The sequence below is a fragment of the Pleurodeles waltl genome, chromosome 3_1, assembly GCF_031143425.1.
Source record: "Pleurodeles waltl isolate 20211129_DDA chromosome 3_1, aPleWal1.hap1.20221129, whole genome shotgun sequence".
Classification (NCBI taxonomy): domain Eukaryota; kingdom Metazoa; phylum Chordata; class Amphibia; order Caudata; family Salamandridae; genus Pleurodeles; species Pleurodeles waltl.
In genome coordinates, this window is record NC_090440.1 from 1,033,834,221 (window position 1) to 1,033,858,148 (window position 23,928).

Here is a 23,928-nt window from a genome sequence, read left to right on the forward strand (position 1 = left end):
CCCCCCTAGTCCTACGTAGGGAGATCAGGGCCCCTCAAGCCCTGACTCCAACTGTGATAGTCAGAGATGCTGCTTCCCTCACAGGAGGGTCCAGCACCTCTGCAATCACTGAGGATAGCCTCAGTGAAGATGACCTCCTGCTAGCTAGGATGGCCAAAAGATTGGCTTTAGAGAGACAGCTCCTAGCCATAGAAAGGAAAGACAAGAGATGGGTTTTGGTCCCATCAATGGTGGCAGCAACTTAAATAGGATCAGAGATTCTCCAGACATGTTGAAAATCCCAAAAGGGATTGTACATAAATATGAAGATGGTGATGACATCACAAAATGGTTCACAGCTTTTGAGAGGGCTTGTGCAACCAGAAAAGTAAACAGATCTCACTGGGGAGCTCTCCTTTGGGAAATGTTAAATGGAAAGTGTAGGGATAGACTCCTCACACTCTCTGGAAAAGATGCAGAATCCTATGACCTCATGAAGGCTACCCTGATTGAGGGATTTGGATTCTCCACTGAGGAGTATAGGATTAGGTTCAGGGGGGCTAACAAATCCTTGAGTCAGACCTGGGTTGATTTTGTTGACTACTCAGTGAAAACACTGGATGGTTGGGTAACTGGAAATGAAGTGCATGACTATGTTGGGCTTTATAATGTGTTTATGAAAGAACACATTTTAAGTAACTGCTTCAATGAAAAGTTGCATCAGTATCTGGTAGACCTAGGTCCAATTTCTCCCCAAGAATTGGGAAAGAAGGCAGACCACAGGGTCAAGACTAGGGTAACCAAAACTTCCACTGGGGGTGACCAAAAGAAAGGGGTTACAAAGCCTTCCCAGGAGAAAGTGGGTGACACTAGAAACAAAGAAAAAGAGTCCTCTGTAGGCCCCCAAAAACCAGACCAGGTGGGTGGGCCCGAGACACAACCCAAAACAAAGGTGGGTACCAGGGTAAGAACTGGGATGCCACTAAGGCATGGTGCCAAAACTGTAGACAGACAGGGCACCACACCAAGGACACTTCTTGTCCCAAAAACAAACCCCCTAGCAAAATCCCAGGGGTGACCAGTGTAGCCTTTGGGGATGACTCCTCAGATGAGGAGGTCTTCATAGCCTTCAACTGGAAAAAGGGCCCAATAGGTGAGTTGGAGATTCCAGAGGGAAGTAGACACTTCCACCACCTACTGGTGAATGGAATCCCAACCACTGCCCTGAAAGACACTTGTGCCAGTCACACTATGGTGCATGACAGGCTGGTGTTCTCAAGCCAGTACATCCCAGGTGAGACTGCCAGAGTAAGAGTTAGCCCAGACAGGGTCACTGATAGGCCTGTGGCTTTTGTGCCCATAGAAGTGGGTGGGACTTTTAGCTGGAGAAGGGTGGTAGTCAGTACAGACCTCCACCTTGATTGTCTCCTTGGAAATGACTACCCAGAGGTTAGTCAGAGCCCAAGAGAGGAACTGGTCCAGTGCCAGTCCTCTCCCAAGGATTCTGGAGGTCCTGCCCCTGCAGTAACTGCAAGCAGGCCCCAGAAGAAAAAGAAAAGTAAACAGTGTACGAAGGGTCGACAACCTTTAGCCAAGGTTCCAGCAAGCCAAGGAGATTCTGCTCCGGTAGGGGAGAACTCCAAAAGTGGCACTGGTAAAGTCCAACCTGACCCACAAGAAGTCCTGGCTAGTCAGGCAACTGTTAAGCCTGAGTGGGTGGCTCCTCAGCTAACAGAAGAAAGAGTGGAAGAAGGGTGTTTACTACAAGATGTGGTAACCCCCCACTCTAATACAGCAGACAGGCACCCTGAACCCAAAGAAGCCTGTAACTTAGCCCCTTCCCTTGTAGGTGAAGAGCTAAAGGTGTGATTCTGGGCACTGACAGCTGTCAGTGGCCTCTGCTGGGTGTTAGCCTTTATGGCTGCACTATCCTTGGCATGGTGATCTGACCCCATGCCAAATAGCAAGTTAGGCCCCATGACCCTGTTGGTCATGGTGGGGTTACTCCAGCTATGGGTAACCTCTTTGGGTAAGCTAGGGGTGACCCTGGCTAAGATAAGATTAGCAGAGGAAGATACCTCTAACCCCAAAATAGAGAGAATGGGTGAAGACATTAAAGACACAGACAAGAGGCAATTCAGACTAGGTCCTATCACTGTGGAAGTGGGTCAGTTTCCCAGAGGGAATGACCTGAACAGGAGGATGTAAGGCAGAGTAGGCCCTGCAACAAACCAGCCAATTTCCTCTACTCTTCCTCGCCTGACAGACTAGGAAGACTCTTCCAGCTTTGGCTGAGTCTCCTGGCCTGTGGGCTGGGGGGCGCTTGTGTAAAGAAATGGCTCCCTGTTGCAGTTACCCCCCACTTTTTGCCTGATACTGATGCTGACTTGACTGAGAAGTGTGCTGGGACCCTGCTAACCAGGCCCCAGCACCAGTGTTCTTTCACCTAAAATATACCATTGTTTCCACAATTGGCACAACCCTGGCACCCAGGTAAGTCCCTTCTAACTGGTACCCCTTGTACCAAGGGCCCTGATGCCAGGGAAGGTCTCTAAGGGCTGCAGCATGTCTTATGCCACCCTAGGGACCCCTCACTCAGCACAGACACACTGCTTGCCAGCGTGTGTGTGCTGGTGGGGAGAAAATGACTAAGTCGACATGGCACTCCCCTCAGGGTGCCATGCCAACCTTACACTGCCTGTGGCATAGGTAAGTCACCCCTCTAGCAGGCATTACAACCCTAAGGCAGGGTGCACTATACCACAGGTGAGGGCATAGGTGCATGAGCACTATGCCCCTACAGTGTCTAAGCAAACCCTTAGACATTGTAAGTGCAGGGTAGCCATAAGAGAATATGGTCTGGGAGTCTGTCAAAAACGAACTCCACAGCTCCATAATGGCTAGACTGAATACTGGGAAGTTTGGTATCAAACTTCTCAGAATAATAAACCCACACTGATGACAGCGTTGGATTTATTAAAAAATGCACACAGAGGGCATCTTAGAGATACCCCCTGTATTTTACCCAATTGTTCAATGCAGGACTGACTGGTCTGTGCCAGCCTGCTGCTGAGAGACGAGTTTCGGACCCCATGTGGTGAGAGCCTTTGTGCTCTCTGAGGACAGAAACAAAGCCTGCTCTGGGTGGAGGTGCTTCACACCTCCCCCTGCAGGAACTGTAACACCTAGCAGTGAGCCTCAAAGGCTCAGGCTTCGTGTTAGAATGCCCCAGGGCACTCCAGCTAGTGGAGATGCCCGCCCCCTGGACACAGTCCCCACTTTTGGCGGCAAGTCCAGGAGAGATAATGAGAAAAACAAGGAGGAGTCACTGGCCAGTCAGGACAGCCCCTAAGGTGTCCTGAGCTGAGGTGACTCTGACTTTTAGAAATCCTCCATCTTGCAGATGGAGGATTCCCCCAATAGGATTAGGGATGTGCCCCCCTCCCCTCAGGGAGGAGGCACAAAGAGGGTGTAGCCACCCTCAGGGCTAGTAGCCATTGGCTACTAACCCCCCCAGACCTAAACACACCCCTAAATTCAGTATTTAGGGGCTCCCCAGAACCTAGGAACTCAGATTCCTGCAACCTAAGAAGAAGAGGACTGCTAAGCGGAAAAACCCTGCAGAGAAGACGGAGACACCAACTGCTTTGGCCCCAGCTCTACCGGCCTGTCTTCCCACTTCTAAAGACACTGCTCCAGCGACGCTCTCCCCAGGGACCAGTGACCTCTGAAGCCTCAGAGGACTGCCCTGCATCTAGAAGGACCAAGAACTCCCGAGGACAGCGGCTCTGTTCACCCAAGACTGCGACTTTGCTACAAAGAAGCAACTTTGAAACAACTTGCGTTTCCCGCCGGAAGCGTGAGACTTGACACACTGCACCCGACGCCCCTGGCTCGACTTGTGGAGAACAATCACTTCAGGGAGGACTCCCCGGCGACTGCGAGACCGTGAGTAGCCAGAGCTGTCCCCCCTGGGCCCCACAGTGACGCCTGCAGAGGGAACCCCGAGGCTCCCCCTGACCGCGACTGCCTGCTTCTAAGATCCAACGCCTAGTAAAGACTTCTGCACCCGCAGCCCCCAGGGCCTTAAGGATCCGACCTCCAGTGCAGGAGCGACCCCCAGGTGGCCCTCTCCCTTGCCCAGGTGGTGGCTACCCCGAGGAGCCCCCCCCCTTTGCTGCCTGCTTCGTTGAAGAGACCCCTGGGTCTCCCATCGAATTCCATTGCAAACCCGACGCCTGTTTGCACTCTGCACCAGGCTGCCCCCGTGCCACTGAGGGTGTACTTTTTGTGCTGACTTGTGTCCCCCCTGGTGCCCTACAAAACCCCCCTGGTCTGCCCTCCGAAGACGCGGGTACTTACCTGCTGGCAGACTGGAACCGGGGCACCCCCTTCTCCATTGAAGCCTATGCGTTTTGGGCACCACTTTGACCTCTGCACCTGACCGGCCCTGAGCTGCTGGTATGGTAACTTTGGGGTTGCTCAGAACCCCCAACAGTGGGCTACCTTGGACCCAACTTTGAACCCTGTAGGTGGTTTACTTACCTGCAGAACTAACAAACACTTACCTCCCCCAGGAACTGTTGAAAATTGCAGTCTGTCCAGTTATAAAATAGCTTATTGCCATTTGTGTGAAAACTGTATATGCTATTTTGCTAATTCAAAGTTCCTAAAGTTCCTAAGTGAAATATCTCTCATTTAAAGTATTGTTCGTAAATCTTGAACCTGTGGTTCTTAAAATAAACTAAGAAAATATATTTTTCTATATAAAAACCTATTGGCCTGGAATTGTCTTTGAGTGTGTGTTCCTCATTTATTGCCTGTGTGTGTACAACAAATGCTTAACACTACCCTCTGATAAGCCTACTGCTCGACCACACTACCACAAAATAGAGCATTAGAATTATCTCTTTTTGACACTATCTTACCTCTAAGGGGAACCCTTGGACTCTATGCATGCTATTTCTTACTTTGAAATAGTACATATAGAGCCAACTTCCTACACCTGGCGGTGAGCCTCAAAGGCTCACGCCCTTTGTTACAGCGCCCCAGGGCACTCCAGCTAGTGGAGATGCCCACCCCCTCCGGCCACGGCCCCACTTTTGGCGGCAAGGCCGGAGGAGATAATGAGAAAAACAAGGAGGAGTCTCTGGCCAGTCAGGACAACCCCTAAGGTGTCCTGAGCTGAGGTGACTCTGACTTTTAGAAATCCTCCATCTTGCAGATGGAGGATTCCCCCAATAGGATTAGGGATGTGCCCCCCTCCCCTCAGGGAGGAGGCACAAAGAGGGTGTAGCCACCCTCAGGGCTAGTAGCCATTGGCTACTAACCCCCCCAGACCTAAACACACCCCTAAATTCAGTATTTAGGGGCTCCCCAGAACCTAGGAACTCAGATTCCTGCAACCTAAGAAGAAGAGGACTGCTAAGCGGAAAAACCCTGCAGAGAAGACGGAGACACCAACTGCTTTGGCCCCAGCTCTACCGGCCTGTCTTCCCACTTCTAAAGACACTGCTCCAGCGACGCTCTCCCCAGGGACCAGTGACCTCTGAAGCCTCAGAGGACTGCCCTGCATCTAGAAGGACCAAGAACTCCCGAGGACAGCGGCTCTGTTCACCCAAGACTGCGACTTTGCTACAAAGAAGCAACTTTGAAACAACTTGCGTTTCCCGCCGGAAGCGTGAGACTTGACACACTGCACCCGACGCCCCTGGCTCGACTTGTGGAGAACAATCACTTCAGGGAGGACTCCCCGGCGACTGCGAGACCGTGAGTAGCCAGAGCTGTCCCCCCTGGGCCCCACAGTGACGCCTGCAGAGGGAACCCCGAGGCTCCCCCTGACCGCGACTGCCTGCTTCTAAGATCCAACGCCTAGTAAAGACTTCTGCACCCGCAGCCCCCAGGGCCTTAAGGATCCGACCTCCAGTGCAGGAGCGACCCCCAGGTGGCCCTCTCCCTTGCCTAGGTGGTGGCTACCCCGAGGAGCCACCCCCCCTTGTCTGCCTGCATCGCTGAAGAGACCCCTTGGTCTCCCATTGAAACCTATTGAGAACCCGATGTGTGTTTGCACACTTCACCCGGCCGCCCCGTGCTGCTGAGGGTGTACTTTCTGTGTGGACTTGTGTGTCCCCCCGGTGCCCTAGAAAACCCCCCTGGGTCTGCCCTCCGAAGACACGAGTACTTACCTGCTGGCAGACTGGAACCGGGGCACCCCCTTCTCCATTGAAGCCTATGCATTCTGGGCACCACTTTGACCTCTGCACCTGACCGGCCCTGAGCTGCTGGTGTGGTAACTTTGGGGTTGCTCTGAACCCCCAACGGTGGGCTACCTTGGACCCAAACTTGAGCCCCGTAGGTGGTTTACTTACCTGCAAAAACTAACAAACTCTTACTCCCCCTAGGAACTGTTGAAAATTGCACTGTCTAGTTTTAAAATAGCTATATGTGATTTATGTGAAAACTGTATATGCTATTTTGCTAATTCAAAGTTCCTAAAGTACCTACCTGCAATACCTTTCATTTGAAGTATTACATGTAAATCTTGAACCTGTGGTTCTTAAAATAAACTAAGAAAATATATTTTTCTATACAAAAACCTATTGGCCTGGAATTGTCTCTGAGTGTGTGTTCCTCATTTATTGCCTGGGTGTGTACAACAAATGCTTAACACTACTCCTCTGATAAGCCTACTGCTCGACCACACTACCACAAAATAGAGCATTAGAGTTATCTCTTTTTGCCACTATCTTACCTCTAAGGGGAACCCTTGGACTCTGTGCATGCTATTTCTTACTTTGAAATAGTACATACAGAGCCAACTTCCTACACTAATAGACTGGACTCTGCCATGGGCATTCCTCCACCATCACCCATCACCATTTTACCACCCCCTCCAATAATTAGCACTTCAATAAACACCCTTGAAGCACAAAACAATCTGGAGTCAGTCTGTGTTTTTGAAAATGTGTATTAGCTATGACAATGACAAAATCCGTTTGAAAATGTGATGTCAACATACCTATGTCACACATCACAAGTCCATGAAGGATGCAAGCAGATGACACACGTTGGTAACCACACCTGTGAAACCGTAATGGAAATGTACAACTCAGTTACCAAATACTGCTTGAAATTGACAGACAGGATAAAGGTAGAAGTGTGAAAGTAAATGTAGTAGTCAAGAAAGTGTTCTCACCTGTGTGTCACTGGAAATACTGCTGTATGACTGAGTCCCTGTTGTCAATGTCTTCTTCCTCTGCTTCCTCCTCATCACTGTCCACAGGCTCCACAGCTGCCACAACACCGTCATCTGGACCATCCTCCTGCAGAAAAGGCACATGGCGTCGCAAAGCAAGATTGTGAAGCATAGAGCAGGCGATGATGATCTGGCACACCTTCTTTGGTGAGTAGAATAGGGAACCACCTGTCATATGGAGGCACCTGAACCTGGCCTTCAGGAGGCCGAAGGTGCGTTCGATCACCCTCCTAGTCTGCCCATGGGCCTCATTGTAGCGTTCCTCTGCGCTGGTCCTGGGATTCCTCACTGGGGTCAATAGCCATGACAGGTTAGGGTAACCAGAGTCCCCTATTAGCCACACCCGGTGCCTCTGGAGTTGACCCATCACATAAGGGATGCTGCTATTCCGCAGGATGTAGGCGTCATGCACTGAGCCAGGGAACATAGCATTCACCTGGGAGATGTACTGGTCTGCCAAACATACCATCTGTACATTCATCGAATGATAACTTTTCCGGTTCCTGTACACCTGTTCACTCCTGTGGGGGGGGACCAGAGCTACATGGGTCCCATCAATGGCACCTATTATGTTAGGGATATGTCCAAGGGCATAGAAGTCACCTTTAACAGTAGCCAAATCCTTCACCTGAGGGAAAACGATGTAGCTCTTCATGTGTTTCAGCAGGGCAGACAACACTCTGGACAACACGTTGGAAAACATAGGCTGGGACATCCCTGATGCCACGGCCACTGTTGTTTGAAATGACCCACTTGCAAGGAAATGGAGCACTGATAGCACCTGCAGTTGAGGGGGGATTCCTGTGGGATGGCGGATTGGTGACATAAGGTCTGGCTCCAACTGGGTACACAGTTCCTGGATTGTGGCACGGTCAAACCTGTAGGTGATGATTAAATGTCGCTCCTCCAATGTCAACAGGTCCACCAGCGCTCGGTACACCGGAGGATTCTGCCATCTCCTCACACGTACCAGCTGACGGTGCCTAGGAAGGACAACAGCGACCACAGAGTCAAGCAACTCAGAGGTATGTACACACAGCTACACAGATCACAAAACATAATCCTAAAAGTTGTCTGTATGTGTTTTGAGTCCAGGCCTAGGTATGTGTGACGCAGTTGAAAATTAAGCCATGTGGGCCCCTGAAATGGCGGCTGGCTGACCTCTAAACTGGGACAATGGGATGTGATGTAACTGCGCTGGCGTTGTACACCGTTGCGGTAGGCGGTCGAAGACCGCGGCGCAATGCTGCATTGGTTAACATTGGACCCTAAGGGTCCCAGGAGCCAAAGACGAAGTGCCCCGGCGGTGATGATACGCACCGCCGCGGACGTCACTGCCGCGGACGTGACAGACATTTTCTATCTGTTCAATCACTCAATACCTGATCTTCGACAGGAGAGGACCTATACTGCAAGTGCTGCTGTGACCTCGGTCTGGAAGAGACAATGGCACGTGCGTCTGGGGAAAGGGCCCCTGCCTTCACTGCACAGGAGTTGGAGAAGTTCGTGGACGGGGTCCTCCCCCAGTACACGCTACTCTACGGTCCTCCAGACCAACAGGTGAGTACGTAGGGTGCAAGTTGTATGGGCTATGCCTGGGTGGAGAGGGCTGGTTGTAAGAAGGAAGGGGGCAGAGTTCTGCGAGCATGAAGGACTGTGAATGCATGTGCCACATGGCAAGGGTAGGGATGTGGGCCACTCACTTCGATGGTGCAGTTGGTAAGGCCTTATCTTCTTCCCCTGTACATGTCATGTAGGTCAGCGCCCACCAGAAGAAGGATATTTGGCATGACGTCCTGGGGGTACACCAGAGACGGAGCACCCACTGCCGTAAAAGATGAGAGGACATTCGCCGCTGGTGCAAGAAGACGGCGGAGGCTCAGCTGGGGATGGCTTCCCAACGTGGGAGGGGTGCCCGTTGCACCATGACCCCCCTTGATGTTCCGGATCCTGGTGGTGGCCTACCCTGAGTTGGACGGGCGCATGAGGGCATCACAGCAGACACAAGGGGGTGAGTACACTCTCATTCTGCTGACTTTGTGCTCAGTGGAGGTGTCTGGGTGGGGGAGGAGGGCTGTGGGTTTCCCTAGGCCAGGGCGAGGTCCGTAGGCTAGGCCCCTCCGTAATGCAGGCCATGTGGCACTCCACCCCACCTCTGTAGAGTGCCAAGTACAGGTATACATTCCCCTGTGTCATCTATGTGTGCAGATGTTCACCATAGCCAAGTAGGCCATATCCCAGGAACTGCATCAGTAGAGCCCAACAGCGCGGCATAGTGCAGGGGGCTGCTGTGTCTGTATTGTCCGCCAACGGTAGCGGTAAGCCATGCACTCAACCTGTCTCTCTTCTGTTTCCCCCCACCCCTTTGTGTGCTCTCCCTGTTCTTTTGTGCATCAGCATCATCAGGCGGAGGTACAGTGGCACCGGAGCACGAGGGGGCTGCATCCCACATGGCCATGGAGGGCCACACCATGGACTCGGAATACACCAGTGGGACGGAGGGCGAGGGGAGCTTCACGGCGGTCACCGGATCAGCAAACAGCGACACGGACTCGTCCTCCGATGGGAGCTCCCTTGTGGTGGCGGCAACGTCTGTGCCCCCCACTTCTACAGGTACAGCCGCCACCCTCCCTACCAGCACCGCCCTCCCATCAGCCCCTCAGCCTTCGCCCCGTGCCCGCTCACCCAGGAGGGTGGGCATCACCTTCGCCCTAGGCACCTCAGCCCCTGCCCCTGTCACCTTTGCTGCCCTCAGTGAGGAGGCCATTGATCTCCTCAGGTCACTCACTGTTGGGCAGTCTACCACTGTGAATGCCATCCAGGGTGTAGAAAGGGAGTTGCAACACACTAATGCATTCCTGGAGGGCATTCATTCTGGTCAGGCTGCCCATCATCGAACCCTGCAATCTCTGGCCTCAGCACTGATGGCAGCTGTTGTCCCTGTGTCTAGCCTCCCCCCTCCAACTTCCTCCATCCAGACCCAATCCCCTGTACCTCTGCCTATCCCAAGCACACCATCAGACCAGCCTGCACACACGTCAACACACAAGGGAAGCTCAGGCAAACATAGGCACCACACATCCCACAGGCACTCACACAAGCATCACCCACATACAGACACAGCAACATCCACTGCCTCCACTGTGTCCCCCTCCTCGTCGTCTACCTCCTCCCTCCCAGTGTCGTCTACACTCTCACCTGCATGCACTACCACTACAGCCACTAGGACTCGCACCAGAACACCCACCACCACACCCTGCTCACCTGCACTCACCACCCCCACTACCATGTACACGTCCCCTGTGTCCTCACCCAGTGTGTCTGTGACGCCCCCTCCAAAAGTACACAAACGCGGGCACACATACACCCAACATCCATCCACCTCACGACAGCCTCCAGAACATGCACCTGCACCCAAATCATCAAACGTTACACCTCCTACAACCACCTCCTCTTCCTCCACTCCCAGACCCCCTCCAGCTACCCGTCCCAGTGTTCATCAGAAACTTTTCCTGAGCAACGTTGACCTCTTTCCCACTCCCCCTCCAATTCATAGGTCCCGTACTAGCACCTCAACCACAAAATCCCCGGTACCAGTGGTGCCTGTTAGAGGTATGTGGAGTGCACCGGGCACCAGGGCAGCCAGCGTGACACAGAGACAAAGCACAGCCAGTCCCCCCTCTGTGAAGCACCTGAAGTTGGACAGTGCCCGACGGGAGAGGGGGAAGACTCCTGCCTGCAAAGCCGCTCACAAGGGTCACGGGGGGAGTGTCGAGTCAGCTGTGACTCCTCCCAAGGTGGGGAAGGGGCAGAAGAAAGCGCCAAAGTCTGGGAAGAGCAGCACGGCGGAGAAGGCCGCCATCATCCCTGCTGGCCAGGACGCCACAGCCAGCCCCATCATCACTGGTCAGGAGACCACCGCCAGTGTCAGTGCCCATGCAGGCAGCCCAATCGTCACTGGTCAGGAGACCACCGCCAGAGTCAGTAGCCAGGAGGGCAGCCCAATCGTCACTAGTCAGGAGACCACCGCCAGCGTCAGTGCCCAGGAGAGCAGCCCAATTGTCACTGGTCAGGAGACCACCGACAGAGTCAGTGCCCAGCAGGGCAGCCCAATCGTCACTGGTCTGGAGACCACCGCCAGAGTCAGTGCCCAGGAGGGCAGCCCAATCGTCACTGGTCTGGAGACCACCGCCAGAGTCAGTGCCCAGGAGGGCAGCCCAATCGTCACTGGTCAGGAGACCACCGCCAGAGTCAGTGCCCAGGAGGGCCCTGGCAGCCACAGCCCCGCTGGGCAATGAGGGACCACCATGGCAACACCGCTGCACAGGTCAGAAACTGCTAAGTCAAGCACTGCTGAACAGGGCAAGCACCGCTGAACAGGGCAAAGACTGCCATGGCAAGCACCGCTGGACAGGTCAGAAACTGCTAAGTCAAGCTCCGCTGAACAGGGCAAGCACCGCTAAACAGGGCAAAGACTGCCATGGCAAGCACCGCTGAACAGGGCAAAGACCGCCATGGCAAGCACCGCTGAACAGGCCAAGCACTGCAAAATCAAGCACCGGTAGCCCATGTGCGGCAGGGGCAGTGATGGAACTGGGACCGTCACGGGGAGAGTGATGCACTCTGAGCACCAGTCCCTATCCAGAACCAGTGGAGAACAGCATCCACTACCTCAGTCCTTAATAGGATGAAGCACTCTGGGCACCAGTCCCCCTCCAGAACCAGTGGAGAACAGCATCCACTACCTCTGTCCTTAACAGGATGAAGCACTCTGGGCACCAGTACCCCTCCAGAACCAGTGGAGAACAGCATCCACTACCTCAGTCCTTGGCAGGATGAAGCACTCTGGGCACCAGTCCCCCTCCGGAACCAGTGGAGAGATACATCCACTACCTCTGTCCTTAACAGGATGAAGCACTCTGGGCACCAGTCCCCCTCCAGAACCAGTGGAGAACAGCATCCACTACCTCAGTCCTTGGCAGGATGAAGCACTCTGGGCACCAGTCCCCCTCCAGAACCAGTGGAGAACAGCATCCACTTGTGAGACTGTGGCTTTGCACTCCCCAGGATGGTACAGTGGGCAACCCACCCACTGCAAAGACTTGTGAGACTGTGGCTTTGCACTCCCCAGGATGGTACAGTGGGCAACCCACCCACTGCAAAGACTTGTGAGACTGCGGCTTTGCACTCCCCAGGATGGTACAGTGGGCAACCCACCCACTTCAAAGACTTGTGAGATTATGGCTTTGCACTCCCCAGGATACATCAATGGGCATGGAGCCCCGTCGTGGATCTGGCGTGGTGCTGTTATCCGGCTGAGGTGCCCCCCCTTCCCTTCCCCCTGAGGTGCCTGTTGTATTTCGAACTGATGCCCCAGCAGTGTTCTCTCTGTTTCTGGACAGGTATCGTGTGTGGGCCTTGCCCATGCATTTTGGGCCCAGTGGTCCACGGACATTGAATGGTGCATACCTGCACTACTAATCGTGATGTATAATTTTTAGAATGTGTATATATATCTGTATATATATTAGGTTACTGTATTTTGATACATTACAATGGTTGTACTCATTTCCTTTTGTCTTTGCATTCTTCCGGGGGGGGTTGGGGGTTGTTACTGTGATGTTTGCAAAATGCATTGGTGTGTGTGTTGTGGTGTGCGAGGGTCGGGTGGGGGTGTTGCGTGTGTGTGTCCCTGACTTTTGCCTCCCCCTCTCCTATGTCGTAGGTGCAGTACTCACTGCTGTCTTCGGCGCCGGCGTTGCTGATGATCGTAGAGGAGCAGGACGCCTAACGCAGGGAGTATTTGGAGTTCCGGCTCCATGGTGCCCTCGTTCCTCGTGGAGTGTGTTAAGGTGAGCGTTTTCCCATTGAAATGGCTGTTTCCGCCGTGTTTTTATCCACGATGAATCCGCCCCGGAAAAGGTGCTGGATTGGCCTGTTGTAATACTGTGGGCGGTACTTTGTCTTCCGCCTGTCTGTTGGCATTGACCGCCGCGCTGCTTGTCTCTACCGCTGTGGCAGTCGGAGTGTTAAAGAGGCTGACTTTGTTGGCGGTTTCCGCCACGGTCATAATTCCCTTTTTTTTCCGCCGGCCTGTTTGCGGTATTACCGCCGCTTTAACACCGTCCACCAGGGTTGTAATGACCCCCTATGTTTTAACATGAGAGTCTGCATTTATAGTAAATGAAAGTTCTACCATGAACAAATGTTAGTAGAAAAACTGAAGTATTAAATGAATATGTATTAATCAAATTTATATTGTATTAGATGCATTAATACGAGTCACATGTATGCAGAATAATAAATGCACGCTTAAATTGTTCTAACGTTATAAATAATAATAATAATGTTTGTAATTTAATATTTTTCTTTAGATCTATGAATAGGAAGGTGTGCAATAGGTTGATTAATGTGTATTAAGGCTTTTTAGCTTGACTGGGCCTGAAGCATACATTTTGCAGCAGCAATGGAAAATCACTTGTTTACTCTGTCCCCCATTGACCTGCATTCTTTTCCTAGGCTGCTAATGTTGAATATCGTATTGTACTGTAGGCAAGAGACATGTTTTAGAAATAACAATGTAGCACTACTTGTTCTGGCTGTCGAACAGGGCAGGAAACTTGTAGTTGTCATGTGTATTAGTTTAGCTCATTGTGGGTCGTGAAAAAGAATCTCAAGTAACAAATAACTAGAGAATGTAATATTTAGTGAGAGATGTGTGAAATTTTATAGATGGCAATGCACTTTTGCTGAGAAGTTTCATAATAGTTGCAAATTCGATGGTGCCATCTGCAGCCACTGGATGCTGAATCTGACAAAGTGTACCCACCTGAATGACCAATGAATGGATCGTGCCTATTTCTAATTAGTGAGAGACTTTGAAAGTTAGAATTAGCTCTTCTCCTGCCTCGAGGCTGTCCAGAACCCTGTTTAATTCTGCTGTCATCCTCCTATTCTATAAGTCCCTGGATGAGTTCTCATATTAATCTAAACTGCCCTTTTCTGTTATATGATTCAGTACTAGCAAAGCCAACTAATTCTGAACTGCTGATCTGTCCTATGTGCAGCCCTTGTTCTGCACTGTCCTGATTCTGCTGTCAAAGGATGCCTGAAGAAGGTGACTGTCCTGTCTGATGCATCATCACTCTATACTGTCCCATGAGGAGAACTAAAAGTGGTTTCTTGTTTCCTTTTCAGTTAGGTACTTACACCACCATATTTCTATAGTGAGTTATCCTAGTTAGATGTTTTTCTAAATTATTCTCTTTCTTTCATTTTTTTTTTCCCCGCATTTGCTAGCCTGTTCCCATGTGTGCAAGTCCAAATTCGGGTTAGTGATAGGAATGACCAAGCTCTGAAATTTGAAAAAATTGGATTTTGATGATTCCTGATATCATCATCTGCTTTGAAATCTAAGAATAATGTGCATATTGTGTTGTTGCTAATCTATATTATTATTTTGGAATGCCTAACAGTGCTGATGTTTAGTAGGCTAAGGGGGTTATTCTAACTTTGGAGGAGGTGTTAATCCGTCCCAAAAGTGACGGAAAAGTGACGGATTTACCACCAGCCGTATTACGAGTCCATTATATCCTATGGAACTCGTAATACGGCTGGTGGTATATCCGTCACTTTACCGTCACTTTTGGGACGGATTAACACTCCTCCAAAGTTAGAATAACCCCCTAAATCTTTTCAGATGCTTTGGTTAGCCTATGGTTTTCATGTATGTATATAATTTAGTTCTGCGCACCATATAATTGACTTTGATTTTGGGATTGTAATAAAGCTTTGAAACTTAACTTTATTCAGTTTGGAGACTGATTTAGGGGGTTATTCTAACTTTGGAGGAGTGTTAATCCGTCCCAAAAGTGACGGTAAAGTGACGGATATACCACCAGCCGTATTACGAGTTCCATAGGATATAATGGACTCGTAATACGGCTGGTGGTAAATCCGTCACTTTTCCGTCACTTTTGGGACGGATTAACACCTCCTCCAAAGTTAGAATAACCCCCTTAGTGTTAAATTGTTTATGGTGTCTAGAATTATTTATGGTATAATGTGTGATTGAATGATTGTGACTACTACACTATTCACCACGTACAAAGATCCAGGCGACCTCAGTAGGTGAGAATAGTGATAATGTCTCACCTGCGCGCTGGTGGTTATTGAACCCAGAGCGGGGAGTAAGTTCTTCCCCGGGGCCCCAACGCACTAGCAGAGGTCTGGGGTGAGGTAATCCTGGGAGCTCTCCTGCAGGTATCCTTGAAGAGTGGATTGGAATTAGAGTGGGGGGTGCCTTTTTGAGAGTCAAATAAGAATGAGTGTGACATACCGGCAGCCTGGGAGCTATTTTACTTTGAGACTACTGTAATGCCTATCACTTCAGTAAGGATTGGTTTAGTGCCTAACTACCCACTGCCTCCTTTGAGTTACCATTTCCAACTGTATTAGGGAGGAGTTGCAGCTTGTATGACCAAGTTATATTCTGACTTACTGTGTTGCAGATAAGAAGAAGAATGGGGTGTAATAGATGTGCAAGGAGGTAATGTTTGTAATTTGTTGCTAATTAGTTCAACCTGATGGGGAGTCTTTGTTGTTTTAGCAGATTTTCACGCTCACTGCACTGGAATAATGACTGGTCTTCATACTGATTGGGGAAACAAGAGTTGTCCGATGTGATGCCTGTCTGTATCAATAATGCAACCCTTTTCACATACACCTGCTGTGGTCCTTGAGAAAGCGCCATCGCGCCTGAATTGCACGGAGTAATTTAAGGCTGTTGTGCAAGCAAATAGACGCACAGCTGGCCACCCCCCCTATAAACTGTATGTGGTCAATAAGAGATCGGAAGCAAGGACATGGCAGCGCTAGATTGGCCATATACAATAAAACACTTACTGCTCACTTAGCAGTCATTGTCTCTCTGTACTTTGTGTGGTGTGTCCTGTATATGGGAGGGGGGTGGGGGGGCAGTGGCAGCCTCAAAACGTATGACAAAGTTACAACCAAGTCTCCAAAGTGCATTGTAAGCAAACAAACAGTTGCCAGTGCCTCAGTAACCATTAAAGAAAACAGACTACAGTCACCCTTCAATGTGTATTTGTACTGGATCCCTCAATAACAACTTCAGTGAAGGGCAATTATTTATTAGTCACTGGGGCCCTGTGGTAGCTCTGGAGTGAGGGTTCAAGAGGTTAAGAAGTGGAGAGCATATTTTACATAGATATGAGAAGTACAGTTCTAGGATGATTAAGGGAGGAAGGCAACACACATGTTGCTCATGGAATCCTTTGCTTCTCAAAGGCAAAAGGAATTTGGGACTCTAACTTTCTCATGTATTATAGGGCAGCCCATTCAAGGATCCTGGTAGACGGGTCACTCTGCAGAACTGACAAGATTTTTCCCTAGAAGGAAGAGACACTAGCATAGGAAATAGTCAAAGATGGCCTACAAACCACAGCCAGACAGATCTCCTGATGTTCACCTAAGCATCCCTAGAGGAACAGTTCTCCAGGATCTGGCACTTAAAAAAATACATAGATATATCTAACCGTCTTTCCTCTACCATATGCTCCCATTTCACTTCAATCCCTCCTTTAGTCCAGGACTACATCAAGGTCCTTCTGATAAATGGAAAAAATGGAGATGTGAGATGTCTAACAATTGTAGACATGTTTATTGAGGGATTTGTCATACTGTTTGAGACATGCAAATGGACATGTAACTTAGATGACACGGAAGGATTTTATCATACTCAATTAAAACACTGGGTCTAAAGAAGAAAGAGGCAGCAGCAAGAAATCATAATTCATTGCAGACATTTATAACCATTGCTACGTGCTCAAGGGATTATTATAGCTAATGTCTATGGGATACTTATGGATGTGACCCAATACCTTGTCTGGACCTTTAGGGCCAATTGGAACCAAATACTGGGAAGGAAAGCCGGAGTGACATCGGGGATAGCACTGACGGCACTTAGGAAGGAAAACGTTACTTACCCCCTAAGCATCTGTTTGTAGCATGAAGTGCTCTGCAGACTCCTGCCATCTAGTTTCGAGTTATTTTTCTTTGAACGTGGTCTGTTGAGTCACAAGATGCAGTGCAATTCCTCCCTTAGTTTCCAATGAGCATGGACAGACTCCATATCAGATTATTTTTCATACAAAGGGTTAAAGTAGTATGAAGTGGTGACTAAACACAGTATGATGCATATGTGTATTGTGTAAGAAAGTTATTTAATAAAAGATGAGATCTGTGATCAGAGCCACACGCTTTTGGGGAGGAGGATGGGCCTATGTAAATTTGCAGGACTACACAGTTTGAAAAAATGCTTACAGGAGAAGTAAAATGTTCCATTTGTAGTATGTGCTGTTGTAGATACACATGCTCGGCATACACTGTAAACAGTGCTGGACCAGGACTGAAAATAGGCTCGGGCTCGAAAATATAAGTGTCTCTTCATTAACAATTCAGATAGCTAAAGTAGACCACATTTGGAAATCAACGCAGTTTTCAACTTGGAAAGACATGCTGTAAACATGTTTTGCAGGGCATGAAAGACTATGCATGTGTGCTTGCTATAGAAAATGTTTCTGGTAATATCAGGGAAACCAACAAAAACCAGCCCAAAAGATCATGAAAGAGAAAAAATCTGTCCCGCACACTGACCTGTAAGACCAGCCCCTCACACACTGCCTGAATGCCCTATGCGCCAGTCCACAGAGTGTAAAAGTATTACTCTGTAAGCAGTGGCTAGTGTGTGGACAATGCAAATGTCTGAAATAATGTCCTGATGGCTGTTTGGCCACAGACTGTTGTGTGGCTAAAATATAGGTACACAATAATGCATAGTTTAGGTGTGGGGATGACCAAGCAGCAGCTTTGTATGTGTCACCTAATGGAATATTGCCCAGAAAAACCATGTTTGGAGCCTTTTCTGTTTACAGTGTGCACTGGGGCTGACAGGGAGAGATCATGTCGCTTTATGATAGCACGTTTGAATGCACAGCACAATCCATCTGAATCCTGCTTCAGAGACGGGCTGGCCAATGTAAGGTTCAGCAAATGCTATGAACAGCTGGTTAGCTTTGCAAAATCGCTTTGTTCTGTCAATGTAGTACATGAGGGCCGATTTGACATCCAGAGTGTGAAGGGCTCTATCTGTTATAGAGTCTGGATGAGAGAAAAAGATGAGGAGCTCTAAGCTTTAATTGAGGTGAAAATGGGAAAATACTTTGGGAAGGCTCGTTGGACTAGTCTTGAACACCCTTCTGTCTTTACAAACCTGAATGAAGAGTTGTTGTGTGAGGGCTTACAAGTCATTACTATGTCTGAGATATGTTATGGCCACCGGAGAAGCTACCTTCCAGGAAAGGTACTGGAGGGGTTAAGAGTGCTCAATTTTCAAAAGGGGGTCCTATAATTTAGTGAGGACTATACTAAGATTCCTGACTGGTGAAAGGCGGACTCTGGGAGGGCCCTCCATGATTGCTTTAATCTCTGAATTGTGAAAAAGGAGCTGTAAAAGGGCTCCTGTCTTATAAATATTAATAAGGCAAAAGTTTTTGTCACTCCCTGAAAATGCGCATTTTGCAATGTAACCTATTGCTACATTAATTGTATTCATCTCATTTTGCTCAATGGATCGATTTTAAGTCATCTACAGAAAAATACATTAATAGGATCACTGATGTCACAGTCCTATAAATTCACATTTACCTTTGTATGTGGTAAAAAAAAAAAACACAAACCTGTCCCAAGCGCAGGGAAGGCCACAGAAGTCCGTTGCTGCTGCTCACACTCCTGGAGTACATTGTGCACCATTTTTTTAATCTGCTTTAGGTCTTTGTGTCCAACAACATGAATTATATTTTTGCACGCCAGGCCTCCACTGGTAGTAGTTATATACTCATTATTTGGAAGAGCAGCTGGTGGAAAGGAACACAAAGTAGATCAATTGGCATGTACGTTCATAAGGCAATAATTGTAGAAGTCTTCTATGTGAGAAATAACCAAATTTAGTGCACTGCAGTGAACCTTTATTGTTGAGGATTGTGGTCAATTGAAAGATCGAATTATTCATACCAAAGAGAAGAGGGTGCAATAGGGGTTTCATGAAATAAGCGTCATGCTTCTGTGAAACACAAAAAATATTTCAGGTCCAATGAACATGTTTAAAACAAGATGCATTAAGATATGGACACAGCTTTTGGAATTCAGACCGCTGCTCATGCCTGACAAGTTATACCACAAATTGCATTAAACATGTTTGGCAAGAAGCAATTACTATCAATGAAACAAATATACAAGAAGCAAAATGATCGGGCGCAGCCACAAGTTCAGAGAGTACAAGCCAATTTCCCTGCAAGTCAGGTATTGCCCAGATAAAAGTTGCAGTTGTGAGCCATATAAGAAGCCATGCTCCCTTTCTTTAGTGGTCCATGGCAGACAAGCTGATAAAGAGGAGTCTTCTGGTGGCGATATATATCCCCCTTCAGCTCTTTAAACAGTCACAAAGTTGCTTGCTTGTTTTCTGTATTTAGGCCCCTCATGTTTAGACTGATTAGCTTCATTGTCTGGCAAGGGGGCAGCTCTCTTCATTCACTAGTCTGTTCAGGTGTAAAAATTCACACTTTGTTTTTTTAATATAACACAGGCCAGTGAGTCAGCACACTTTAGCCAATAGACGGTACTGCACTTTCAGTGCTGGCATTTGTTCCCTATCATAAATGCACAAACAACTAGAAAAAATGAGCAATTAGGTGTTAGTGGTAATGGCCCAAATGTTATGATGGCTCTTTTCTTTCTATTTACATTTTTGCATTTGAAAGCATATGACTCACCTTTAGACAACAGCAATTTTACTTTTTTACTTTTAACATTTTATTTTATATTGTACATGTTAGCAAACATTTATGTACAATTAAATACTACATTGAATATACTACAAAAGTCAACAACTGGTTAAAACAGGCACCACTACTAGTGATCAATGCTCGAGAAGGAGCAAGTCAACTGGGTTCTTTTTATGCATAATATGGGAATGCTCCGTGATCCAGCCTTTCTAGAAAAATGCTTACTATCTGAGTATCTGTGTTGAACTGTCATAACAACTGACACTTGAGGAATCAGTAGTGAATAAACTATTCCCCGAACAACAAAATCTTCTGGAATACGCCCTTAGTAGTGGATAGTTGATGTACAGCCTCTCTAAGGTGGCAGGGCCATACAAGTGACTTTTGTTAACTGGTGTCAAGGCTTGCAGTGGTGCATAATGGTAGAGACGGCGTTATACAACAGCCAGGGATTCCATGAGAACGTTGATACAACATAGAGCTTATGAAGGGTGTTTCATGGACTTAATTATGGTTCAGTTGAATGTTGGAGAGAGACAGATATGTTACAGCTCATGCCAGTAGTGCTAATATGCAAACACAGTTGTTTATTTTCTTTTTATGTGGAAAAAGCAATACCATATCTTAAATATATATGTACACAAATATATATATATGTACATATATGGAAAATGTCACTTACCCAGTGTACATCTGTTCGTGGCATGAGACACTGCAGATTCACATGCTGTGCATTATCCTGCCATCTAGTGTTGGGCTCGGAGTGTTACAAGTTTTTTTTCTTCGAAGAAGTCTTTTTGAGTCACGAGACCGAGTGAGTCCTCCCTTTCGGCTCCATTGCGCATGGGCGTCGACTCCATCTTAGATTGTTTTCCCCGCAGAGGGTGAGGTAGGAGTTGTGAGTATAGTAGATGTGCCCATGCAATGGAGTAGTTATGTATGTACTTAATGTGTATTAAAAGAATATTTATTTACATATTTACAATTTCATCCAACTAAAAAACGGCTATAGGCTACCGGGGAGGTGGGAGGGCGTATGTGAATCTGCAGCGTCTCATGCCATGAACAGATGTACACTGGGTAAGTGACATTTTCCGTTCGGTGGCATGTATAGCTGCAGATACACATGCTGTGCATAGACTACCAAGCAGTAATCTCCCCAAAAAGCGGTGGTTCAGCCTGTAGGAGTTGAAGATGTCTGAAATAATGTTCTTAATACAGCCTATCCTACTGTGGCTTGTTGCGTTGCTAACACATCTACACAGTAGTGCTTAGTAAATGTATGAGGCGTAGACCAGGTGGCTGCCTTACAAATTTCTGTCATAGGTATATTCCCAAGAAAAGCCATTATGGGGCCTTTTTTCCTAGTGGAATGTGCTCATGGTGTAATAGGTAATTCTCTTTTTGCTTTAATATAGCAAGTTTGAATACATTTAACTATCCATCTGGCGATGCCTTGTTTGGATATAGGATTACCTGCATGAGGTTTTTGAAAGGCTACAAACAATTGTTTTTTTGCCGAAATTGTTTCGTTCTGTCAATGTAATACATTAGTGCTGTTTTAATGTCTAATGTATGTAAGACTCTTTCGGCTACTGAGTCTGGTTGCGGAAAGAAGACTGGGAGTTCCACAGTTTGGTTTAGGTGGAATGGTGATATGACCTTTGGTAAGAATTATGGATTTGTACGGAGAACCACTTTATGTGTATGTATTTGTATAAAGGGTTCTTGAATAGTACATTTTTGTATTTCACTTACTCTTCTAAGTGATGTGATAGCTATTAGAAAGGCTACTTTCCAAGTCAGATACTGCATTTCACAAGAATGCATGGGTTCAAATGGGGGGCCCATGAGTCGTGTTAATGCAATATTAAGGTTCCACAAAGGTACTGGTGGTGTCCTTGGGGGAATGATTCTTTTTAGTCCCTCCATAAATGCTTTAATGACTGGGATTCCAAAAAGTGATGTTGTACGTGTAATCTGCAGATAGGCAGATATTGCAGTGAGGTAGATTTTAATGGAAGAGAATGCTAGATAAGACTTTTGTAAGTGTAATAAGTAACTTACAATGTCCTTTGTGGAGGCATGTAGTGGTTGAATTTGATTAGTGTGGCAGTAGCAAACAAATCTTTTCCATTTGTTTGCGTAACAATGTCTTGTTGTAGGTTTTCTCGCTTGTTTAATGACTTCCATACAATCTTGTGTAAGATTTAAATGTCCGAATTCTAAGACTTCAGGAGCCAGATTGCTAGATTGAGCGATGCTGGATTCAGGTGTCTGATCTGTTGTTTGTGTTGTGTTAACAGATCCGGTATGTTTGGTAATTTGATGTGGGGTACTACTGATAAGTCCAACAGTGTTGTGTACCACTGTTGGCAAGCCCAGATTGGTGCTATGAGTATTAGTTTGAGTTTGTTTTGACTTAGTTTGCTGACCAGATAAGGAATGAGTGGGAGAGGGGGGAAAGCATAAGCAAATATCCCTGATCAACTGATCCATAGTGCATTGCCCTTGGATTGAGGGTGTGGGTACCTGGATGCAAAGTTTTGGCATTTTGCGTTTGCGTTTTCTTTTGTTGCGAATAGGTCTATGTTCGGTGTTCCCCAGCGGAGGAAATGATCCTGTAGGATCTGGGGATGTATTTCCCATTCGTGAGTTTGCTGGTGATCCCGACTGAGATTGTCTGCTAACTGATTCTGAATGCCTGGTATGTATTGTGCTATTAGGCGAATGTGATTGTGAATTGCCCAATGCCAAATCTTTTGTGGTAAGAGACACAGTTGTGACAAGTGTGTCCCCCCTTGTTTGTTGAGATAATACATTGTTGTCATGTTGTCGGTTTTGACAAGGATGTGTTTGTGGGCTAGCAGTGGTTGAAATGCTTTTAATGCTAGAAAAACCGCTAGCAGTTCCAAATGATTTATATGAAGTTGTTTTTGTTGATTGTCCCATTGACCCTGTATGCTGTGCTTGTTGAGGTGTGCTCCCCACCCCTTCATGGAAGCATCTGTTGTGATAACAGCCTGAGGCACTGGGTCTTGGAATGGCCGCCCTTTTTTTAAATTTATTGGGTTCCACCATTGAAGCCAGGAGTGTGTTTGGCGGTCTATCATCACTAGATCTTGAAGTTGACCCTGTGCTTGTGTCCATTGTTTTGCTAGGCACTGTTGTAAGGGCCGCATGTGTAGTCTTGCATTTGGGACAATGGCTATGCATGAAGACATCATGCCTAGAAGTTTCATTACAAACCTTACCGTGTAGTGTTGGTTTGGTTGTATGCTTGATCTTACATTTTGGAATGATTGGACTCTTTGTGGACTTGGAGTGGCAATTGCTCTTTGTGTGTTGAGTGTTGCTCCCAAGTATTGTTGCATTTGGGATGGTTGCAGATGTGATTTTTGGTAATTTATAGAAAACCCTAGTTTGTGTAGAGTTTCTATGAAGTATTGCGTGTAAAAATTGACATTATTGTTGAGTGTTGGCTTTTATTAGCCAGTCGTCCAAATATGGGAATACGTGCATGTGCTGTTTCCTTATGTGAGCTGCTACTACGGCTAGGCATTTTGTAAATATTCTGGGGGCTGTTGTTATCCCGAACGGTAGCACTTTGAATTGATAATGTTTGCCTTGAATTACAAACCTTAGGTATTTCCTGTGAGAAGGATGGATGGGTATGTGAAAATACGCATCCTTGGGATAAAGTGCTGTCATGTATTCCCCCTTATTTAGTAAAGGAACTACGTCTTGAAGTGTTACCATGTGGAATTGATCTGATTTGATTAAGAGATTCAGTGTTCTGAGATCTAAGATAAGCCTTAACGTTTTGTCCTT

General features: G+C 47.6%; 1 protein-coding gene across 2 annotated transcripts in view; it reads right to left on the bottom strand.

Moving 5' to 3' along the window:
* LOC138284950 (protein mono-ADP-ribosyltransferase PARP14-like) overlaps nucleotides 1-23,928 on the bottom strand; it is a 1,156,311-nt gene that overhangs the window by 533,686 nt on the left and 598,697 nt on the right. For both annotated transcript variants that reach the window (XM_069224299.1, XM_069224298.1), the window contains exon 13: nucleotides 18,994-19,170. In XM_069224299.1, the coding sequence (XP_069080400.1) occupies nucleotides 18,994-19,170 (177 nt within the window). The remainder of the gene's footprint in view (nucleotides 1-18,993; nucleotides 19,171-23,928) is intronic.